A 21,268-nucleotide genomic window follows, 5' to 3' on the forward strand; every position below is an offset into this window, starting at 1 on the left:
GGAGTTGAATTGGAATTCATATATGATAAAATTCATGGATATAATATTATTTATTATGTTTCCTGATTAACAAGCAAGTTTTACAGGTTTAATAGCCATACCACATGCGTGCGGCAATCTAAAGGTCTCGCCTTTTAACCTCTCCGCTTGCGCTCTCCTTCTCCCTCCCTCGCTCCCCTGGAACGGTTACGGATGAAGGCAGACGGCGCGGAGGATACGACGCTGCTTCCACCCACTCGCCCCCTCTTTTGTTTGTTGCACTCTTTAGTGTTTAATTCCAGCATACCATTTCTAGATCCGATTTCCATCCTGTTTCATACGCAGCTTTGCCTTGTGCTCGGAATTGTTTCTAGATGAAGGCAAGTTGATGCTGCTGTATACTGTGTTTCGATCCGTGGTGTTGTCTCCGATCGTTGGCTGCTGACCATCCCATAACAAAAGCACTTCTGGGCATCCGATCAGAGATGTCTCGGATCGAAAAGCTTCAAAGGAGCAGGATCCTCGCCTGCGTCCAGGCACTGCGCTGTGCAAGACACGCGAGAAAGGACGACGTCCCTTGCCAGATCGAGGAGGTAACATGAGACGAGAAGAACAAGCCAATCCGAGTTGATTAGCTGTTCCAGGATTTCTAGGTTTTGGAGCTGATGATGATACTTAGACATCTTTGCTCGCTCCATTTGCCTCAGGGCCTGTTTTTGGGTTCCGTAGGCGCGGCGCTTAACAAGTCAGCGCTGAAAGACCTCAACATTACCCATCTCTTAACCGTGGCCAAATCGTTGGACCCTGCGTACCCTGACGATTTCATCTATAAGAAGATTGATGGTATGATAAATCCTTCTACGCATCGTAACTTGGTTGATTGCAAAAACCACAACTAGAAATTTCTTTGACTATATTGCCTTGTCATTGTGCACTTTGATTGCAATATTGGGTGTCTGTGATGGCCAATATCTTGTTTGTGTTTATTGTTTGGATACCTCTAAAGTGGTTTAAAATTTGCTCTGTTTACTATCTGTTATTAACATTCACCACTTGATTTATTATGCTGTTTGTATATGTATATGTATATATTGAGACTTCCAGTGTCATTCAAGAACAAGTTCTGGTTATTTAAGGACAAGTTCTCATAATTTACTGATAATCAGTAGTCACTAGTTTAGTTCTTCATTGTAGTTATATTTTCATTTTGTTTTGAGTCTTCAAAGCTGTCCCACAATTGCTGCTGCTAAGTTTTGTGTATGATCATGCTCTACAACTGTGCTCCCTGGTTTCATCATAATGACAATTTTATTTTGATTTGGTAAGCCCTATTCTTCTCTCCGTAAGAAATCTAAGAAGGAACAGTTTGTAGATGATTGAAAGTCATTTCAGTTCTCTACGTTAGTTATATTTTCACTATGTTGCAAGCCTTTTGTGGTGTTACCAGATGAATTAGTCTCTTGCCTATATAATCTCTTCTACCATACTTTCTTTTTCCTTTTTCATGTTACTAGTTTAGAAAACTACGACTTCTATTATTGCTGTTGTTTCGCCAAAGTTGCCCTAGTTGGGGCTGTTAGCTTCACTCTCATTTCTCTACTTTTTCCACTCTACTTATAATGAGAAATTGTTGTCCTAAAAATTTCCATCCAGGGTTATGACAGTTGTCATTTCTTCTGTATCTGTCACGAAATCAATCTGAACAATGTAACAAGGAGGCCTGTAATAAGTGTTTCTCTAATACGGTATTTTAAGAGCTCTCTCAAGCTATAGTTACAAAAATTAATCTACTAAACCATGCAAATGAAGGGGGAAAAAGTTGCAAGCACAACCTCTTAAGAGTTACAAGCTTTTATTATTATAGTCATGTAAAGAAAGCTAATATCATTACTCTCCAAAATTCTGCTAAAAGAGGCACTTATAACTTTCAAAGTGCTAAACTTATTGCCAACTAAGAACTAACATGGTTATTGGAGTCATGATAGGACTCCTTTTGCCAACTAAAATTCTTCTAGTCATCCCTTCATGGTGTGGCTAGGTAATTTTGCTTCATCTCCATCTTCCAGTTGGTAATGCCTGTAATTTAATCTGGTGAAGGTTCAATCCTTCCAGTGACAGTAAAATATCAAGATTGCTGACGATGCTTTCTCTGAAACTGATATATGCACATTTCTTTTCCTTTGATGAATACACAATTTATTCTAGATTATGTAGAATTATTGGTCTAATAATCTGTATCTTTTGTTTCTATCTAGTTCTTGACACCCCAAGCACAGAGTTGGATAAATATTTTGATGAATGCTTTAGTTTCATTGATGAAGCCAGAAGTGCCGGTGGTGGTGTGCTGGTTCATTGCTTTGCAGGAATGTCAAGAAGGTTAATGTATTGTTTCTTTTTTTTTGCTGCTTTTAAACTCTGTGAATTGAGATGGACTTACCATTGAGAAGAACTGAATAATAGATTCAAAATTACATTGTGAATTCCAAATTCCAAAGGCTGTTATCATTCTGCATGAAGCTGATTTCTAGATACCAATCAGAATTTCACAACTGAAATATTTTTTGTAGGACCCCATAATTAGATCAATGCAATGGCTGAGTTCCTCAAAATAACCGAGGAGATTGTGAGTGCCATTCATATTTTCATGTACATTTCATAAATTAATTTAAGCTTCCTGTATGTGCAACATGTTGCATCTTCGAATTGATTACCATGAAAATGTAAATGTCACAAAGATTTGATCAACCAGCTTAATGAAAGACCGTGTACCTCCTAATTTCCTAAAATGTCTGGAACAATTTTTTTTCTCATTGAGGAATATAATAGCTGAAAGTGTGTGTATCTCCTCAAGGAGTAAAACAAGCTGCATGACAAATTTCTTTTTGCATTAAATGGGAACTTTATTGATTTAGTAGTAGTGATTGCCAATACAAAGTCTGGACAAGATCTATATACAAGTCCTTGTAAGAAAGCCCCAATGATGATGGTTCCAATGGAGATCCATAATTTGTGTATATTATCTCCTTGTCACATATCCTAGGTTTTGTATGATAGATTTGGTTCTCATACGTTCATATAGAGCATACCACAGTTATCTTCGGTTCAATGTAGTGTGTGGTATGGGTAGCCTTGGTTGCTTTATTTGAGTATCATTTGTTTGTGTTTCTTTGTTTTACTTGTAATATCACATATGTATATATTTTAGTTTTTTCCCCTCAAAGGAGTATCCAGTCTAAACAACACTCTCATTATACAGATTGTCCTAAAATTAAAGATTGTCTTTTTGCTGTTGCATTGGAATTCTTACATGTGGTGTGTGGTTCAGTATCTTAACAGAAAATCCGAATTTTTTGGGCATGCTAGTTGCTATATGTAGTGTTTCTCTGAGCAGTAATATATGAAAGAATTCAAATTGATGTTAGTTGTTGTGAGTGTAGTATGCAAATTCTAAATATTTGAAAATAAATAACTTATGTTGTTTTTAGGCATGTTAGGCAATCAACTAGCTGCTGATGGGCTTTTTGTATTTCTTTTACAGTGTCACTGTTGTTGTTGCTTATTTGATGAAGAAGCATTGGATGAGTCTTTCAGATGCATTGTCACTAGTTAGGAGCAAACGACCTAATATAGCTCCTAATCAGGGTTTTCTGATCCAATTGGAGAATTTTGAGAAATCTCTTGGAGGTAACACAAGATGTGCTTCTTTTTTATTTGAGATTTTATGAACTCAGATTTTGTTGGCATCATTATTTCTGTTTCTTTAGCATTTATAACAAGAATTAGTGATTTATCAAATTATATTTTCATGTTGATTTGTTTTTGTTTTCTTTTTTACATGAAGATGTTTCCATTGGTTCAAAGATAATGGAACAAAAATCTTAGGGGAAAGAATAAAAGACCATGAGAGCAGGATACTTGATTCACAGTGGTGTGAATCAGTTATGAGTGTGCACCCCAGTTTTTGTTTCTGTTATTAAAAGACATTTTCTATTTGCTGCTTTCAGAATTCAAAAGCGAGAAAGAAACCCAGATTGTTAAACCTTTTTATCATCTGGATAATGGTGCTGAATGATGCCTGTGCTAATTAAATGCTGGCCAAAAAAAAATTTGTTCCTGGTGCTGGTTTTCAAGCAGTGAATCAAGATACATGTTTTATCTGAGTTGGACCAGAAGTCGAGCTTTGGAGGTTTGTTTTGCTTTGGAAATATTTCATTTATCAGTTACGGTATATTTCATTTGCCCTTTTTAATCCTGAGTGAGCCATTATTGTTCATTGGTGATTTGAAGTAATAATAGTTATGGTGAATTACATCAGGCATAAGATGTTTCTGTATCTGCTGACACATCCGGATTGGTTAATGCATTATTGTACAAAATGATAGGTTTTAGATTCGAATTAATATGTGAGCGTTATGTACAGCATTTAATGTTATGAAAATGTATTCTTTAAAAAAAAAGGGGGGGCAAAAGTTGATGTGTACGGTTATTGCCTGCAAATTACACTTAGGACTTCAGATAACTTTGTCCACATTTTTTGTGATTTGTGATACATGATAATTTCCTATGTTGACTATGTGAACAAGTTGATTTGTTGTGAACAAGTTGCTTTGTTGGGACAACAAAAATTGCTCATGACATTGATGCTATTTTTAGACCAGAGTATAAAGCATTGCTTTGGACTTTCGATTTTAGTTGCAGATTGAATTTTTTTTTACATACAAAATGCTAGAAAATTTCATGTGTTCTTAAATCACATCCAGCAAGTTGTGAGTACATTAATATGCCTTCTCATCGTGTTATTTAGAACAAACACGTGTTTGTTAGTGGATCAGGGAGAAGGAGACGGGAGAGATCATATTGAATCCATTCTAAATTCATAAACAACCATGACAATTATATAACTATTTATAAAAAAAATCATAAAATTTCGATCGAATCAGCCAATTAGATCCGGAAAAGAAAAATCATGGAACGGTTTCGATTTGGTTCACTAATTTAAGTATTTTTAATATAATATTCAAGTCAAATATGATTTTAAAAAATATTAAATATTAATTTATATTTGAAATATGTATTAGACCCTTAATGTACATTTCCCAAAAAAAAAACAAAGTCAACCTACCTACATATTATGCTTTAAAATTCGTTCGTATTTACATCCCACATGGGTTAAATAACGGTGACGTAGATAACTGTTTAGGTTTATTTACCCATAATAACGGTCTTTCTATAACGGCGCACGGGCGTCCATCGGATGAGCGAAACGATAAGTGGAGGCGGGAAGACGTTATCCTCGCTTCCATGGCGCTGGTTCTTCCGACCGCTTCTTTGCTTCCTTATATGCCTCATAAGCTGTTCCTCCAAACCCCTGTCAAACTTGGCCGCCCCCTCTATCTCCTGCCATGGCCGCCGCCGTCACTTTAGCCGCCCCCGCTCTCCCCTCCCTCCACTCCTCGTCCTGTTCTCTACCTCCTCTCACTCACCGCTCTCTCTCCTTTGTCGCCTTTACCTCCCCGACCATCACTAAGCTCTCCTCTCATCGTTCCTCGAGACGCTTCGCTTCTGCTCCCTCCACTTCCGTCTTCTCCATCAAAGCTGCCGCTGCTGCCGCCGACAAGAAGCGGGTCCTCGTCGTCAACACTAACAGCGGCGGGCACGCCGTCATCGGCTTCTACTTCGCCCAGCAGCTTCTCAGCTCTGGCCATGAGGTCACCGTTCTCACCGTCGGAGATGAGAGCTCCGACAAGATGAAGAAACCCCCCTTCCCCAGATTCTCTGTATGTCGTCCTCCTTCCTTTGTTCCCCCATTCTTTGATTTAGGTTTGTTTCTGCTAGATCTTTCTTCTCTTATCTTTAGTTGATCTCCAAATAGGACTTTGGGTGATTATGCAGGAATTGGTGAGCGCTGGGGGCAAGACAGTGTGGGGCAACCCTGCGCAAGTGGGCGACATTGTTGGCACGGCCAAATTTGATGTTGTTCTTGATAACAATGGCAAGGATTTGGACACTGTGAAGTGAGTATTTCTCACGATGCTCCCTTTGCATTCAGAACAAATATAACCAAGTTATCATCATATTATCTTACAAGTTTTATGCAGCTCATGTCCTGATGTTGTTCTTGATTTGGACACTGTTGTTTCCAATGCCCAAAAGCCTCTGTCGATTTATTCCATATTACTGAAAACTAATAAACTATTGCATAAAAGTTTGGTCTATTGCAATACTAACTATGAATTTTAGGCCCGTTGCAGATTGGGCTATATCTGCTGGAGTGGAACAATTTCTCTACATTAGTAGTGCTGGAATTTACAAACCATTGGATGAGATCCCTCATGTTGAAGGGGTATGCAGTATAATTTAGACCCCTTGTTACCTATGGTCAATATTTTTCTTTGGCATACTTGTTTGCAGGGAAGTTAACATCAGGTTTCTTTTAACATGGCGTTGTCTTAGGCAAAATCCAATGGCACTTTTTGCCATACCACATATATCAACATATTGAATAAACAATAATAGATTTGTGTCAGAATTTAATCTCTGCTTTAGTTGCTGAGCCCTTCAGTGACTCCTCGAATTTTATTGTCTACCTTTAACAGCTGAGGTCGACTCTAATTTTTGTCTCTTAATTATGCTTGGTGTTTGTGGTGATCATCTTATGGAAAAGCATCTACTGACAAATGCAGGATCTTGTCAAAGATGATGCAAGTCATGTATTGGTGGAGAAATATATTGCAGGATTATCTTTTAGTAGCTGGGCAGTGTTTCGTCCACAATACATGATAGGATCCGGAAACAACAAAGATTGTGAGGAGTGGTTCTTTGATCGTAAGAAATCCTTCACTTTATTTTTCATCTTGACTTTCTCCTTTTTCTCTGTCTTCTTTTGAAATGTCTTAAGCTAGTCTTTGTCATTTTTTAGGTATATGAATGCTTTATAAGCAAGGAGCCAATTCTCATGTATGCATACCTGCTCGTAAAAGAATACATGTGCACACATATATATGATCATGTGTAAAACAATATTTTTGTCAATAACCAATGTGCTGGCATCCCAAAATCACAAACAAAATGTTGCATGCATCAAATTTTACTCAGCTGCTAAGTGGCCTTGTAATGAATGTAGAAAGGACAATGCTAACTCTAAAAACACCCTGGATCAGATCAAAGGACTTTAAGCTCTGCTCAGTAGAGTGTTTGTCGTGTGAAAATCTTTGCAGTCATTTTCATGATATAGCAAATTCTTGCTTATAATTTGAGTTGACTAGACTGGACAGTTTCCTCTAACTAAACATTACACCTGCATCCTATAAATATTAGCACAATTATGCATCATTTGTTGTTTAACCGATCCTATTTTCTTCTATTTGTCACTGTATGTGAAACTTGATTTTCAATATGTGCTATGTTCTTTTATGCAGGAATTGTTCGTGATCGACCAGTTCCAATCCCTGGATCAGGGATGCAACTGACCAACATCTCACATGTAAGGGACTTGTCTAGCATGCTGTCTCTTGCTGTCGAGAACAGCGCTGCTGCAAATGGCAAAATCTTCAACTGTGTAAGTGATCGTGCTGTAACTTTTGATGGATTGGCAAAACTATGCGCTCAAGCAGCTGGCCGCGAACTAAAGGTTATCCACTATGACCCAAAGGCTGTCGGAATTGATGCTAAAAAAGCATTTCCTTTCCGGAATATGGTAATGCCCTTTGGCCATCCTCTCACATACTCAATCTGACTTTAGCCAAGATGACTAAATTATCTTCTATGCAATTCAGCATTTTTATGCTGAACCAAGAGCTGCCAAGGAGATAATGGGATGGACTAGCAGTACCAACCTTCCTGAAGATTTGAAGGAGCGGTTTGATGAGTATGTCAAGATCGGCAGAGACAAGAAGCCGATGCAATTTGATATTGATGATAAGATCTTGGAGTCTCTTAAAGTCGCAGTTACTGTATAGAGTGCCGCTTTCATTGATCTGCTACCAGAGTTTGTGCTTATCATCATTTTGTATGTATCGACGCATATTGATCAAGGATTGTGCATATCATCTACACGCTCTTAAATAAAATATATGGAGTTGGTAGGTGTTCTGATTACTTGTAGGGTCAAAAGGATCAGTTCTTCTGTAAGCTAAATTTGCATGTTAATGCTCTGGAATGCGGTTGCACTTGAAATTTATATTCTCCCTCCCTCAAGATCCTAATGGATTTTCCTTCTTCTTCCTTTAAGATCAGTGGTTTGGATGAACATTGTGACTTCCTCCGGAACGTAAATAGTTCATTTATCTGACATGACAAAGGTTTCAGTGCCAATTGAATTGGAGTAGACAATCACCCTTCAAATTTTTGGTCCTTTGGCCACGGAGTAATATGTCTACTTCAAACTTCAGGTAAGAGTGTGAGTGGCAGCCGGTTGAGACTTCAAATGTTACGACATTGCATGTTTACTTTAATCTTCAGGTAGTGTGAGTCCAATAACTGCAACAGTTGATCAATTCTTGTTTGAGTAAAGTTCCACTTTACTGGAGAGATATTATATTCAAATCCCTTAGTCGAGAATGCTCCGATATAGTTTTTGTAGATATTATTTCTACTTATGTGCCTGACATCATTTATCACGACTACCTGACTCTAAATTTATGATATTTTAAACGATCAAAATATATAGTAAGATAGTTTAGATGATAAAGTATCTTATAAGTTTCATTTTCATCATTTATCATTTGCATATGATGGATGGATCGGTGCAAATCTTTTCTCATTAGGGCTTATCAGAATTTATGACCTAACTTGAAATAAGTGTACCAATTTATAATGTCGTCGTCGGTCAGCCACTTTCTACACCGCAATTTATAAGCGAGATTTGGATCATGATGTCCTCGAGGGCAATATCGGTAGTACACACTTAAAAAGATCATCCGGCGTCTCCTTTTTAGGTTCGGTTTGTCCCCCATATTTGTTTTCCTACGATCGCCTTCGAGGTAAGCCTTCAATCTCTCTCTCTCTCTCTCTCTCTCTCTCTGTAGATGATGTCTTCTTTTCCGCCCGCGTTTGTTCTTGTTTTCTGTGATTTCTTGGCTGGCCTTCTCCCTCCCCTTTTCCTTTGACTGTTGTTGATTCCGGGGTTGATCTTAGTCGGATCGGCTTCTTTCGGATGGATCTTGCCTTTCATTTGGTCCAACTCTCAGGGTGATTGTGTTTGGTCTCGCTCGATCGCGTCTCAGGTAGCCGATTTTTTGCACGAGAGGTGATGGGGAGGGACTCGAAACCCAAGGATTCGGGAGGGAAGGGCAAGGGAAAGCAGACCGCTGCATCTGATGAGAATGCCTCTAAGGGTAAAGCCAAGGGTGGAAAGTCAAGTGATGGGCTCGGTACCTGCACTTATGTCAAAGGTTGTCGCTTCTTCTCGTGATCATGATTCCCTTTTGTTATAGTTTCCTTCACAATCAGTTAAGATTATAGTGTATTTTCGTTCAAATTGTGCTTCTTAGAATCTGGGTGATTGACGAGCTGTGTATATTTCAGATAATGCCATACGGATTACTGCGGAGTAATATGTATGTGAAGCGTATAGCTGCTCTCTATGTTGGAATATATACCCGTTATTTGTCATTTGATCCGTTCTTATTGTTCCTTTTGACATAAATTCTGACTTTCATATGGTGTAATTATATAGGCATCCTTCATTCTTTGTAGGACCACAGAAATATGATCCCCTTTTCTGTCCATTTGTTATGTATAGGTTGATGAGTTACGAGGCTTTTTTTTTTCTTTGTTTCTTTGCTCCTCTTCTATTGTTGAATTTTCAACTTTTCTTTTCTTTTCTTTTTTTGGGTTAACTGATTAAAGAAGCCCTAAAGCTGTAAGGTCGAAAAAAAATTGCTTTTGTGCAAATTTGAGTATTGATTTGTCCATTATTTCACTTTTCTCTTTCTCCAACAATTATATATCGGAGTTCTCCTATCTGTAATGTCTCGTATAAAGGAATTACTGACTCAAATTTTTAATAGCTATATCTGATTTCAAAAGTCGATTTTTAAGTTCGTGATGCATATTTACGTGTATAAACGATCAACCAACTTTTTTTTCTTAGGAGAGGTGCATATGCACAATATTTTATGTTTTTATGAAAATTATAGTACATAACAAGGTATCTAGATCCTTATCTGTGGGATTATAAAGAAATGAGGACTTACAAGCATCAAAATATCACGAACGACCAGACGAGTCCTACAGCAACACCACCCCCAAATTACAAGGAAAAAAAAAGAACTGCAACTTGTCCTCCACCAAAACTTACCTATGTACATCAGCTAACTCTAACATTAACTACATAAATACTTGTGGTTTAATAAGTTTTGGAATAGAAAATTGGCTACTTGATTGTGTGATTGAGTATATGATTTGTATGTCAGGCAGTTTTTGCATGTCCTAGCTTTTGTTAGTGTACATTTCAGTATTACTGTTCACATTCTTTTGAATCTTTTCATGGTAAATGGAAGGTTTTTCATATAATATGTTCAATACTTGATCATTTATTTTTTTAGACTTGGTTTGGCGTATAATATTTTTGTTATTAATATGCTTAACAACCCTATGATGACACTCACATATGGATGCTTCATTTTCTTTTGGCTGATGACCAAATACTAGTTTGATATGGAAACCTGTTGGTGTCTTCTTATTCTTTAGATATTCACTTCCCTTTGGTAGTTTAATTGGGGTCGATACATCTTCACTCTAACTTGATGAAAATTGTTATTGACCTTGATTCTTATTTTTCTGCTACAAGCCATATTTTTTGTATCATTGATATGCTACTGACTTGAGTTATACAGTGTGTTTAATGTTTGGTTTTCTTTTTAGTTAAAATCTTATTTTTGTTATAAGAACTTGTGTTATTGAATACTATTCGCACATGTATAGGCACAGGAACTGGATTAACTATATTGTCCTAATCTACCAGTTAGAAAGGCATGGGCTTCTATCATTTCTTTGTGGGATACAAGGAGACATCTCCTTTCCCACGGGGGTGCAACTCTTGCTTTGGATCAAGTGATCAATCAATTAAATTAATTCTGATTAAGTTTGTCTCATCCATCTCCCAAAATATCAGGATAAGCTGAAATCAGTCAACCCTTAGTCAGTACTGTTTATTTCTGGTTTTGCTCGTGTATCACACTGGCTTCTGGTGAGCTAGTGGCTGATATGGACCCATCTGGCAAATTTTCTATCGATTACCTTCAGCTTGCTGAAAATTTTGCCAAATTCAATTACCTTCAAGGCTTCAACTACCAGGAATGTTGCTAGAGACTCTTTGTCTTGAATAAGTTTGCTATAGTAGAATATACTAAGATTTTTAAAAAAATAAAAGCATGGTCGGATGTAAACTTACACTAATCTGATTATGGAAATCTATATGGGCATCATGACTATGAAATGGGCTAATCTTTCCTATCTTGCAGCATTTGCTAACTTTATTTTGGTTTAACAATGCACAAGAGACATATGGTATTATGGTACCAATTTAAGCAATTAGTATCATTTCATTCACAGTGGATGTCTTAATAAAGCCATTAATTGCATTTCAGCACGGCACATATTATGTGAAAAGCAAGGCAAGATTAACGAAGCATACAAGAAGCTCCAAGATGGTTGGTTAAGCAATGGAGACAAGGTTCCCCCTGCTGAATTTGCAAAGGCAAGATCTCTGTTTTTTCCACTGAAATTGTGTCTATATCTTGTGAGAGTGTGCAGTTCTAGCTTAGATAGTTTGGCAGAGCAATGTGAGACAGTTGAAATCCTTCTATTGTTTTATGATTCCCTGCTCCATTTGCTTTCTCTGTTCTGCTTTCGTGTTTCTTTTTCTCTTTCGGCTAGATTCTTTGTGCTTTTTTTTTTTTTCATTTTCATTTTTTTTGTATTATTACATTGAACTTGAAGTATGTGTTTCCTTCATATTTAGTTGCATTTTCAATGAATGATCAAGATAAATCTTCAGTTGTTGATATTGTGACGCAGGTATCTTTTTGGAACTTAACTTTAACCCTTTTAACATTTTTTTTGCTTTCTATTTAACTATTTTAAACTGAATTGAGTTGGGCCATTGCACAGTTTGAAATTTCCTTTGCTTGAGCAACTTATGAATAAGCAGAAAATTTGACAGTTTTTCACACATTTAAGTTTGCTTGCCTTCTTATTTGCAACGAATCACCAAGTTATGCAACTTGGGAGTGGTTTATGGTGACGTTCTCATTCAAGTTGCTTTCATAGTTGCATTCTTTGTCTGTGCTTAATCACCGAGTTATGCAACTTGGAAGCAATTTCTTGTGCATAAGGAAATTGGAACTTTACCAACATGATAGTGAGAGTCACATTTCGAAGTTTAACTACTTAATATCAGTTTCAGTTCAGCTTGGATTACTGCTTGTTGATTGATTCTTTCAAACTTATATTGAATTGTTTGCTGGTCTATGCAGCATCTTGGCTGAGTTTGATTGTTCTTTGGGTATTGATATGATAAATTGAGATGAAATATTAAATTTCAGTGTTAGTCTTAAACTGGTTTGCAATATCACATAATTCAATTATGTGGCTTATTTCAAATCTTATATGTATTTAGATATAACCTGTTTATATCATTCCTTTTTCCAAGAACATGTCAATTTGCTTTATATATTATGCTTTCACTTTTTTCTTGAGAAAATTCTTTTGGTCTGGTCTCTTTGTATTTGTACTACAACTGCTACTTGCAGACCTTCATATCTTCTCAACAATATTGGAATAGGTATTTAAAGTTGGTTTATTCCTTGCACCTTTATCATTTTAATAGTTTGATGTGTACTGCCAAATGCCTCTCTAGAATGGATTTTGTAGATAAAAAAAGAGTGAGGGTTTCTGCCTACTATCTTGCCAGGCCAAGCTTCTTTTGGCTCCATTTAAACTAATTATAATATTTTAGGGGTATCTATGACAATGGGGATTTAGAGGGAAACCATGAGTCATTGTAGAAGTTCTGTTTTGATGGATTATCTTGAAGCGCATTAAATGTCCAGTTTGGTTTCTCTTGAAGTGTTCTGCTAGTTTGTCTATGTACAGTCATTATATCACAAAGAATTTTAATAGTACCACTGTCGACGTTATTTGTTCTCTTTCTCCACTATAAAGGTTATTTGTTTTTTTCCTCCTAAATGCATAGTCATAGATCTGCTTTGAATACATTAAATGTTGGAGGAATTACTTTTTTCTCGCCTTGTGCTGGCTCTGTTTCAGGTGGCCACAGAGTATTCCGAGTGTCCATCAGGAAAGAAAGGTGGAGACCTTGGATGGTTTCCTAGGGGTAAAATGGCTGGTCCTTTTCAGGATGTGGCATTTAGTACACTTGTTGGAGCTACCAGTGCACCGTTTAAATCAACGTATGCCAACTGACTAACTTCTCAGATTTTATCATCCAACCTCTACATGTCTGTTGTGCTAGAAGTTTGATATATTTGGTTTGGATGTTGTTATTTTTCATGCTTTAAAAGTGGTTATGAAAATTTTGCTTATGTTATAAGGTAGTATCGGTTTATAACCAAAATATTGGACACAAATGCAGGCATGGGTATCACATCATTCTGTGTGAAGGGAGGAAGAATTGATCCTTGAGATGGCTTTTGTCTACAGACACTTCTTCAGATATGGAGGGAACTAGTAGTATGCCCATGATCTTTTCCTAAAAGTTCATAAACTCATTTGAGGATGAGATGAAACTTGATACTGCATAAACTTTGGAGATATGTAAATTATGAGTAAACATCAAGTTTAGTTTACTGTTAATTGCATCGAGGTAAAAGTTTGCTGGTGGTTCCATATTTTATTTTAAAAATTATTTTAGTCAGCAAGTTAATTGGAAAATATATCACGAAAACACTGATACTGTGCATAGGTTGACCATTCAAGTAAGTTTGACCCTTGTTGTAAAGCTTGGTTGTTACCATTAGTCAAACTATGAACCATGACCAGAGTCCATTTGTTTCAATTAGGCTTAGAACTGGTTAGTGTTTCAATCAAATTCTCAATGATTCTATAAATTCACAAATTAAGATATATATATATTTATTTAGACATCTGTGGTTATTTATGAATAAACTATTAGAAATTTAAAAGTATTTTTTTATTATTTTTATGTATATGTATCAGACTTATGTTTGTTGATTGCTGTATCATAAAAAATAAATAATGTGAATATATAGTAGAAATTTTATTCTCATCATTTTTTTATAAAATATATATTGTAAAACTTAATTTTTAGTTTCATTAATACCCTATGACTAAAATAAGATGTTATATTTTAATGTTTTATTATTTTAATTATTATTATTATTATTATTGAGAGTGTATAAATAGTAGATAATCTTATGATTAAAACATACTAACTTGTTAAACAACATGACATGATTTTCTTTATATATAATGTTTTTGACATTTTATATAATCATAGTCTCTAAAAAAAACATAAACATGATGTTTATATATATAAAATGACAATAGGTCATTGTTCATATCTTTACCTACAAAATAATATATGTAGTGAGTAATTATTTAATAAAAATAAAATTTTATAACTTTATTAGAGTGAACATGCATCATGTCATATGTATCATATTTTAAAATTATCGACATAAGACAATTAATAGTAGATATTTCATTTTATAATTTTGTTAGCAAGCATAACCATACAACATATCATATGCAAAAATAAAAAGTAAATTTTTACATCGAAATAATTTAAAATACTTATATGCGCATAATAAATTTATAGACTTAGTACTCCACGTATTATAACATATGCATGCACCTTCACATTGCACATTATAATATACATGTGTACTCTCATATTATATGTCATAATATATACGTTCACTCACACACTGCACGTTGTAATATATCGTACGTCATAGCATATATGTGTATTGTATTCTTACATCACATATCATAGAAAACACATATACTCTCATGCCGCAAGTCATCATGTATGCATGCATATAAATTTTTTTTTATCATAATTCATATATCTTTATACTTACAAAATATATATTCATATTTAACTTATGACTAGCTTATTATGATCATATTAGTCGAAACATGTTTTTCAAAATATTTTATGCATACGATAATTTATATAATTACTATTATACAGTAAATTAAACTTATATTTATTTTATTGAATTCAAAAATGAAGATATCAACGAAAGACTCATGAGATATCTTAATTAAGAACTCTACCTCTTGAATTATTGATTTATAATAATTCATAGCAATAATTATTAGAAAAAAATGATAAAATCCCTTATAAAATAAGCTATATTCAACCTCAAAATTCATCTAAATTTCATCATCAATTTTCTAAAAATTTACTCTATAAACAAATTTTACTGTTGGTTAATATCAATCAAACCATCATATAATTTTACGAAAAATTTTTAATTTATTGTTCTAGCTAACCAAACGATCTTCAATTATCATGAAATTTTATATTATATATATATATATATATATATATATATATATATATATATTCTCTGGTTGGGGCTTTCTCTCGTTGCCTTTAGAGCAAACTCTACAGCTTCCTGATTGATTTTGGTTGCTTTGTCGTGTGCTTTCTTCATCACCCTTCTTTGGGTTTATAGTTATTGGTAGAGGAGACTAGGGTTGTGTTTTCTTTTTGTTCTAACGTAGCTTCTTGATGGATTTGGGTGTCTGTCGTTTGGTTTATGCACCCTTTGCTTGATTCGGCCATATGTTGTGGCGAGTTAATTAGATGTTTGTTTTGTTTCTTGTCTTGTTCTTCGTCTGATTGAGATGATTGAAAGTAATAGCTTGAAGGTCTTGTTCTTGGCCTGTGAACAAAGTTATTACTATTAACATTAAAGATATTTGCATGGATTTCTTTCTATAGTCTCGTGAGGGCACAAACTATATGTATGGTATGTTGGAAAGGTAGTCATGGTGGTACTCCGTAGAACCCTTATTGTCACAAACTAAAACCAGTGAAGATTAAATGAATGACCGGTCTACAGCAAATAGGGTGGGATTAAATGAATGGATTCAATATTTCATGCAAGCAAATCTCTGGCATCTTTACTTTTTCTTTGACTAATTTGTTGTAAGTATACAACTTTATCTTTCATCTCTGTTATCTTTTATTCTGTATTTGTGTGTTAGATAGATTGTGAAATTTAAATTATGTTGAAATTTGGTGAAATAATAAAAAAAATAATGATGTTTCCAAATTTCAATACTGCCATCGTTCGTCAATGGTAAAATAGAATAATCATGAATTCAACAACACACACACACGGGTAACACCCAATGAATTAGGGGTCTCCAAGATGAGATCTCGACCGTTCAAGCACGGCAATCAAAACCCTAATCCGACTCCGCTATTCCTTGTCTATAAATAGGAGGGAGGGACTACCGTTCCTCCTCCTCCTCCTTCCCTCTGCCGCCTGGATACCGGCCCTTCTCCTTTCGATTCTTCTCCTCCTCCTCTTCCCAGTTGTCGAAGGCTGCCGCCGACAAGTAATCCCTCCATCACCTATGCCTACCCTCTGCTGTTTATCTTTGAAGCTGCGTTGAATGTCTCTCGAAACATGGAGGAAAAAGGCAGCTACAACCAGTATTTCCTGCCTCATACTTGCCACATTCAAATTGGTTTTAGTTGATCTGTTTGCATTGGTGACATCAGTTTTTCACGACTTTTTATCTTTAGGTGTGGATATTTATGCTTCCTCGCTATCTCTGGTGCACGCTGTTTCGTTAACCATGGTTTGGACAACGATGATGAACCCTACAGACCTGTAATGATTATTGCAGATATGATTGCATAATCAAAGAACATCTAAGGGACTGAGTTGTCAACCTCGCAAGCTGTTTTAAGACGCTGGAGGTTTTTTTTTTTTTTTTTTTTTTTCTCATATAGTGTTTTTCCCCCTTGAAATGTTTGATAAATTAAATTTATTTACAGTGATGTCAGGTTCCAAAATAATGACTTTTCTTGTATTCCAAAACAACGGACAGCGATGATGAGCCTACAGTCCTGTAATGATCATTGCTGATATGATTGCATAACATCTAAGGGACTGAGTTGTCAACCTCACAGGCTGTTTTAAGATGCAGGAGGATTTTATATCTAATCTAGGGCTTTTTTTCTTGAAATGTTTGCATAATACAATGATGTCAGCTTCCAAAATACTGACATATGTATTTGAAAATAATGGACAATGATGTAATGATTACAGATATGATTGCATAGTCAAAGAACATCAAGGGACTGAGTTGTCAACGTACAGGCTGTTAAAATGCAATGAGTTTTCTTTATATCTCATCTATTGTTTTTTTGCTTCATATGGTTGTGTAATGAAATTGATCTATGATAATGCCAGGTTCCAAAAGAATGGCTTTTCCTGTATTTCAAATTAATAGACAACAATGATGAACCCTACAGACCTGTAATGATTATTGAAGATATGATTGCATAATCAAAGAACATCTAATGGACTACGTTGTCAACCTTGCAAGTTGTTTTAAGATGCGGGAGGTCTTTATGTTTCATCTAGTGGTTTTTTTAAATGTTTGTGTAAATTAAATTTATCTAAATGATGTTAGATTTTAAAATAAATAATGGACAACGATGATGAGCCTACTAGACCTGTAATGATTATTGCAGATATGATTGCATAATCAAAGAACATCTAAGGGACTGAGTTGTTAACCTTGCAAACTGTTTTAAGATGCATGAGGTTTTTCTCTTGAAATGTTTGCACAAATAAATTTATCTACACTGATGTCAGGTTCTAAAACAATGGTTTTTCCTGTATTCTTTTAACATTTTGCATCGTTACTTGGTCACTGAGGATTATCCCTTTTTCAAAAGTAATCTTTTTCTTGTTATCATGTCCATCAGTTATCTGTTGCATGTCTCACATATGCTATCCAAGGATCCCAGCTTGCCCTTCCCATACAGTCTTGGCTGCTTGTTCAGGTGGTGGCTAATGGGATTGCAGAAACAATACATCGTTTTGACAAGCAGGAACAAGAATTCTCTTCATGAGGGCAGTGGTTGATTTGTTCACCTATAGCCACTTTTAATTAGTCTTGCAAAACCCTAGACATTGGACATTCTGATTTAGTTTGTTTCAGGTTGTCCTGTGAGATCATGTCATTAGAGTTGAAGTCATTTCACATAATACAACAAGAAAACTGCCAATTTTAGATGTCTGGGAGAACTTTCTGGTCTAAAGGATGCTCAGCTTGTCCTCTCTTGCTTCTTGGAAACCATACTCAAGAGATCTACAGCAGCATTTGTTCTTGATGCTTCAAGGATGCAAGAGCATGAAGCAACTTACTCAGTTGCATGCAAAATTGGTGGTTAATGGCTTCTCCTGCAAGAATGTCCTCATCACCAAGCTTCTCTCCTGCTGCATTGTGTCAGGGAATATAACATATGCATCTCTAGCTTTTGACCAGGTTGAGGAACCAAACACCACCCTCTGCAACCAAATGATCAGGGCAATTTTTCATGGAGATATGCCAGAGAGCTCCTTTAGCATCTACAATTGGATGAGAAGAAGAGGGAGGACAGATACGCTGCAGCCCAATGGTTTCACATATACCTTCCTCCTCGCTGCCTGTGCTAAGGCCGGGCCAAATTTCTTGCCACAAGGGGAGCAATTGCACTGTAGAATCATTTCTGGTGGCTTTGATTCCAGTGTGTACATTCAGACTAATTTAATAAATATGTATGCTGCCTCTGCCACCATGAGAGGTGAGTCTATCGCTAAAGCTCATAAGGTATTCGAAGAGATGCCCCAGAGAAACATTGTGTCATGGAACACCATGTTGGCTGGATATATGCAATCTGGGGATGTGCCGACGGCATTTAGGTTCTTCGATGACATGCCTGCTAAGGACAAAGTGTCGTGGACCACCATGATTGCAGGTTGTGCGCAGGCCGGTAAGAGTGGTCAGGCACTCACTCTATTTAGTCAGATGAGGATATCTCAAGTAAAACCTGATCAAGTTACAATGATCGCTGTCCTGTCAGCATGTGCATATTTGGGAGACTTGGAATTGGGACGTTGGATCCATGCACTCGTCTGCAATTTCTGGCATGGAAGAGAATGTCTGGTGAATCTGAATAATGCACTCATCCACATGTATGTTAAATGTGGAGCTATTGATGATGCATTTCAGGTCTTCACCGAGATGCCTCGTAAAAGCACTGTCACGTGGACGACCATGATCGCAGGCCTTGCAACCCATGGTTATGGTGATCAGGCACTAGATCTATTCCAAAGAATGCAGTGGAAGGGATCAGAAAATGAGAAGCCAGATTGGTTGACCTTTATTGCGGTTCTATGTGCCTGCAGTTACACGGGTAGGATTGACAAGGGGCTTTGCTACTTTGAGCAGATGATTTCAATGTATGGAATCAGACCAAAAATACAACACTATGGATGCATTGTTGACATGCTCAGCCGTGCAGGTCACTTGAACAAAGCCCAAGAGCTGATTAAAATGATGCCAGTGGAGCCTAATTCTGCTATCTGGGGAGCCTTGCTTGGTGGCTGTTGGATACATAAGGATGATAAACTTGCAGGCCAGGTGATCCACAGAATTATGGAACTAGAACCAGACCAGGTGGCTGGCCACCTTGTCTCTGTATCCAATTTGTATGTTGCATCTATGAAGCGAGGTGATAGTCAAATGTTCAGGGATATGATGTTGGAATTGGGCATTAGAAAGCCTGCTGCTTGCAGCTTAATATATGCAAATGGGTCTAATTCATGACTTCTTGGCTGATAACTGGAGCTTCCATCTTTGTTCAGCACATCAAGTATTTCATCGGATGCCGCCAATACCGGTGATCGGGCAAGAGGCAGCTCATGACTTTCTAATGCACAATGTCTGGTCCATTTCTGGTGCTAGCGCACAAAATTGGTAATCTAAATGAAGAGATTGTCAAACTACATAGAGCCATGAGGAGTTTTTGTTCCAAAGGTTTGCTTACCTTGTTTCTAGACTCCTATCTGTTTACTCTTGGCATTGTCTACTCTTTCCTTGTATTATTTGCTGTTTAATTGTCTTGCCTGTGGCCCTGTGCAAGGGACATTTTCTCTGGCTTGTTGTTCTGGTCAGTTAGGATGGCTGGTGATATTTGTTGGGATTAGCTACTGCTAACAAAGTGTGTCCAATCCTTGAACTGAAAGTAATATATTTATCCATTTATTTTGAAATGTACATCTAAAAACAAAAAAAAACTCAATTCACCATTTGTATGCTAAAGAAACAGGGTTTTTAGATCAAAATTCTGAAGCAAGCATTTTGACAAAGGATAGGTTGTCTGTACTAGAGAGGATGGTGCTCTCATCTTGTCTCATTTTTTGTTCCGTTGAAGATTTGGTCCATTCTAATTCCAACGACACAATTTTATTGGACACCTGTATTTGGTTGTCTGGATTACAGAGGTCGGAAGATTGATGCACCTTTGTGCAAGATGCTATTTGGTTGTCTTGATGTTTAGAGTTGTAATTTTTTTCTTGGTAGTCAGGTCATTGAGGAACATGTATCAATTGCAATTCTTGCTAGGTAGTTGCCTTTATAATCTTTGTGGATTATTTTTATTGTTATTGTTACTTTTATGTTTATTTGGGGGTGTTGTTGTGTTTTCTCCATTAACTTGATGAGCCACTATCGAACAGCAATGATGTCTACAGAAACATACAATTGGATCTTTGGAGTGTTTTAAGGTGGCCAGTTGTGATCGATGTAGGCTGTCTATTATTTCAGTAAGCATTTGTATTTCATCTAGAACTTAGCTGGCTTCTGTTTCTACCATGACTTGGTACTTTTTCCTTTGAAGTGTTCTGTATATGATATAGTGAATGTAATGACTTTTTGTTGCTTAGTCTGATCATTGAAGATTTATTTTCATTCCCAATTTTGTTGTGATGGTGATGATTTATTTGCCAAGTCAAAATACATGATGTAGATGGTTGGTTGGTTTGTATGATGTTTGGATTCTTGAAATAAGATGGATGTCCAGTTAGCTGGTATGTAGATAGATCACAGCCATCTTGTTTTTTGTTTTGCAGCTGATGGATGGATGGATGGATGGATGGATGGATGGAATCCAAAGTCTTGTAGATAGATGACTAGCAGTGAATCACCGTGAACAACTTCTCTCTGCAAAACCAGCCTTTTACATCATCATCACATCCTCTCGAGTTAGCTATCTCAGTCTCAT

The 21,268-nt window shown here is 36.4% G+C and overlaps 4 protein-coding genes, 3 non-coding genes and 1 pseudogene across 13 annotated transcripts; all 8 read left to right on the forward strand.

Annotated features, from left to right (window-relative positions):
- Window positions 1-87: 87 nt before the first annotated feature.
- Window positions 88-4,293, forward strand: LOC135640105 (dual specificity protein phosphatase 1B-like). 3 transcript variants are annotated; one of them, XM_065154243.1, is made up of 6 exons: window positions 88-250; window positions 325-572; window positions 687-822; window positions 2,235-2,361; window positions 3,518-3,663; window positions 3,984-4,293. In XM_065154243.1, exons 2-6 carry the CDS (start codon window positions 465-467, stop codon window positions 4,049-4,051), a joined length of 585 nt encoding a protein of 194 aa, XP_065010315.1. In that variant the 5' UTR covers window positions 88-250; window positions 325-464; the 3' UTR covers window positions 4,052-4,293. The 3 variants fall into 3 exon arrangements, with proteins under 3 accessions (XP_065010315.1, XP_065010319.1, XP_065010325.1); XM_065154247.1 differs by having other exon boundaries at window positions 354-572; XM_065154253.1 differs by having other exon boundaries at window positions 92-572; window positions 2,235-2,355.
- Window positions 4,294-5,326: 1,033 nt separating this feature from the next.
- LOC135640095 (chloroplast stem-loop binding protein of 41 kDa a, chloroplastic-like) lies at window positions 5,327-8,158 on the forward strand. Its single transcript, XM_065154227.1, has 6 exons — window positions 5,327-5,756; window positions 5,872-5,993; window positions 6,220-6,322; window positions 6,663-6,804; window positions 7,398-7,675; window positions 7,755-8,158. The coding sequence occupies exons 1-6, from the start codon at window positions 5,382-5,384 to the stop codon at window positions 7,935-7,937; spliced, it is 1,203 nt and encodes a 400-aa protein (XP_065010299.1). The 5' UTR covers window positions 5,327-5,381; the 3' UTR covers window positions 7,938-8,158.
- Window positions 8,159-8,992: 834 nt separating this feature from the next.
- LOC135640116 (uncharacterized) lies at window positions 8,993-13,802 on the forward strand. The gene is made up of 4 exons (XM_065154259.1): window positions 8,993-9,371; window positions 11,571-11,680; window positions 13,252-13,394; window positions 13,577-13,802. Exons 1-4 carry the CDS (start codon window positions 9,230-9,232, stop codon window positions 13,617-13,619), a joined length of 438 nt encoding a protein of 145 aa, XP_065010331.1. The 5' UTR covers window positions 8,993-9,229; the 3' UTR covers window positions 13,620-13,802.
- Window positions 13,803-16,436: 2,634 nt separating this feature from the next.
- Window positions 16,437-21,251, forward strand: LOC135581820 (pentatricopeptide repeat-containing protein At5g56310-like). Of its 5 annotated transcripts, none has more exons than XR_010497175.1 (2): window positions 16,437-20,022; window positions 21,117-21,251. XR_010497175.1 is itself a non-coding variant. In XM_065154277.1 (2 exons), exon 2 carries the CDS (start codon window positions 18,265-18,267, stop codon window positions 19,810-19,812), a length of 1,548 nt encoding a protein of 515 aa, XP_065010349.1. In that variant the 5' UTR covers window positions 16,437-16,909; window positions 16,988-18,264; the 3' UTR covers window positions 19,813-20,962. The 5 variants fall into 5 exon arrangements, 4 of the variants coding, with proteins under 4 accessions (XP_065010349.1, XP_065010360.1, XP_065010366.1 ...); XM_065154277.1 differs by lacking the exon at window positions 21,117-21,251 and having other exon boundaries at window positions 16,437-16,909; window positions 16,988-20,962; XM_065154288.1 differs by lacking the exon at window positions 21,117-21,251 and having other exon boundaries at window positions 16,437-16,639; window positions 16,733-20,962.
- Window positions 16,794-16,879, forward strand: LOC135672714 (small nucleolar RNA SNORD25). The gene has a single exon (XR_010513071.1). It is a non-coding gene; the product is annotated as a small nucleolar RNA SNORD25 (small nucleolar RNA).
- Window positions 17,036-17,112, forward strand: LOC135672718 (small nucleolar RNA SNORD25; annotated as a pseudogene).
- LOC135672717 (small nucleolar RNA SNORD25) lies at window positions 17,445-17,530 on the forward strand. Its single transcript, XR_010513074.1, has one exon. It is a non-coding gene; the product is annotated as a small nucleolar RNA SNORD25 (small nucleolar RNA).
- Window positions 17,647-17,732, forward strand: LOC135672715 (small nucleolar RNA SNORD25). Its single transcript, XR_010513072.1, has one exon. It is a non-coding gene; the product is annotated as a small nucleolar RNA SNORD25 (small nucleolar RNA).
- Window positions 21,252-21,268: the final 17 nt, after the last annotated feature.

This window comes from Musa acuminata, chromosome BXJ1-4 (assembly GCF_036884655.1).
Source record: "Musa acuminata AAA Group cultivar baxijiao chromosome BXJ1-4, Cavendish_Baxijiao_AAA, whole genome shotgun sequence".
Classification (NCBI taxonomy): Eukaryota; Viridiplantae; Streptophyta; class Magnoliopsida; order Zingiberales; family Musaceae; genus Musa; species Musa acuminata.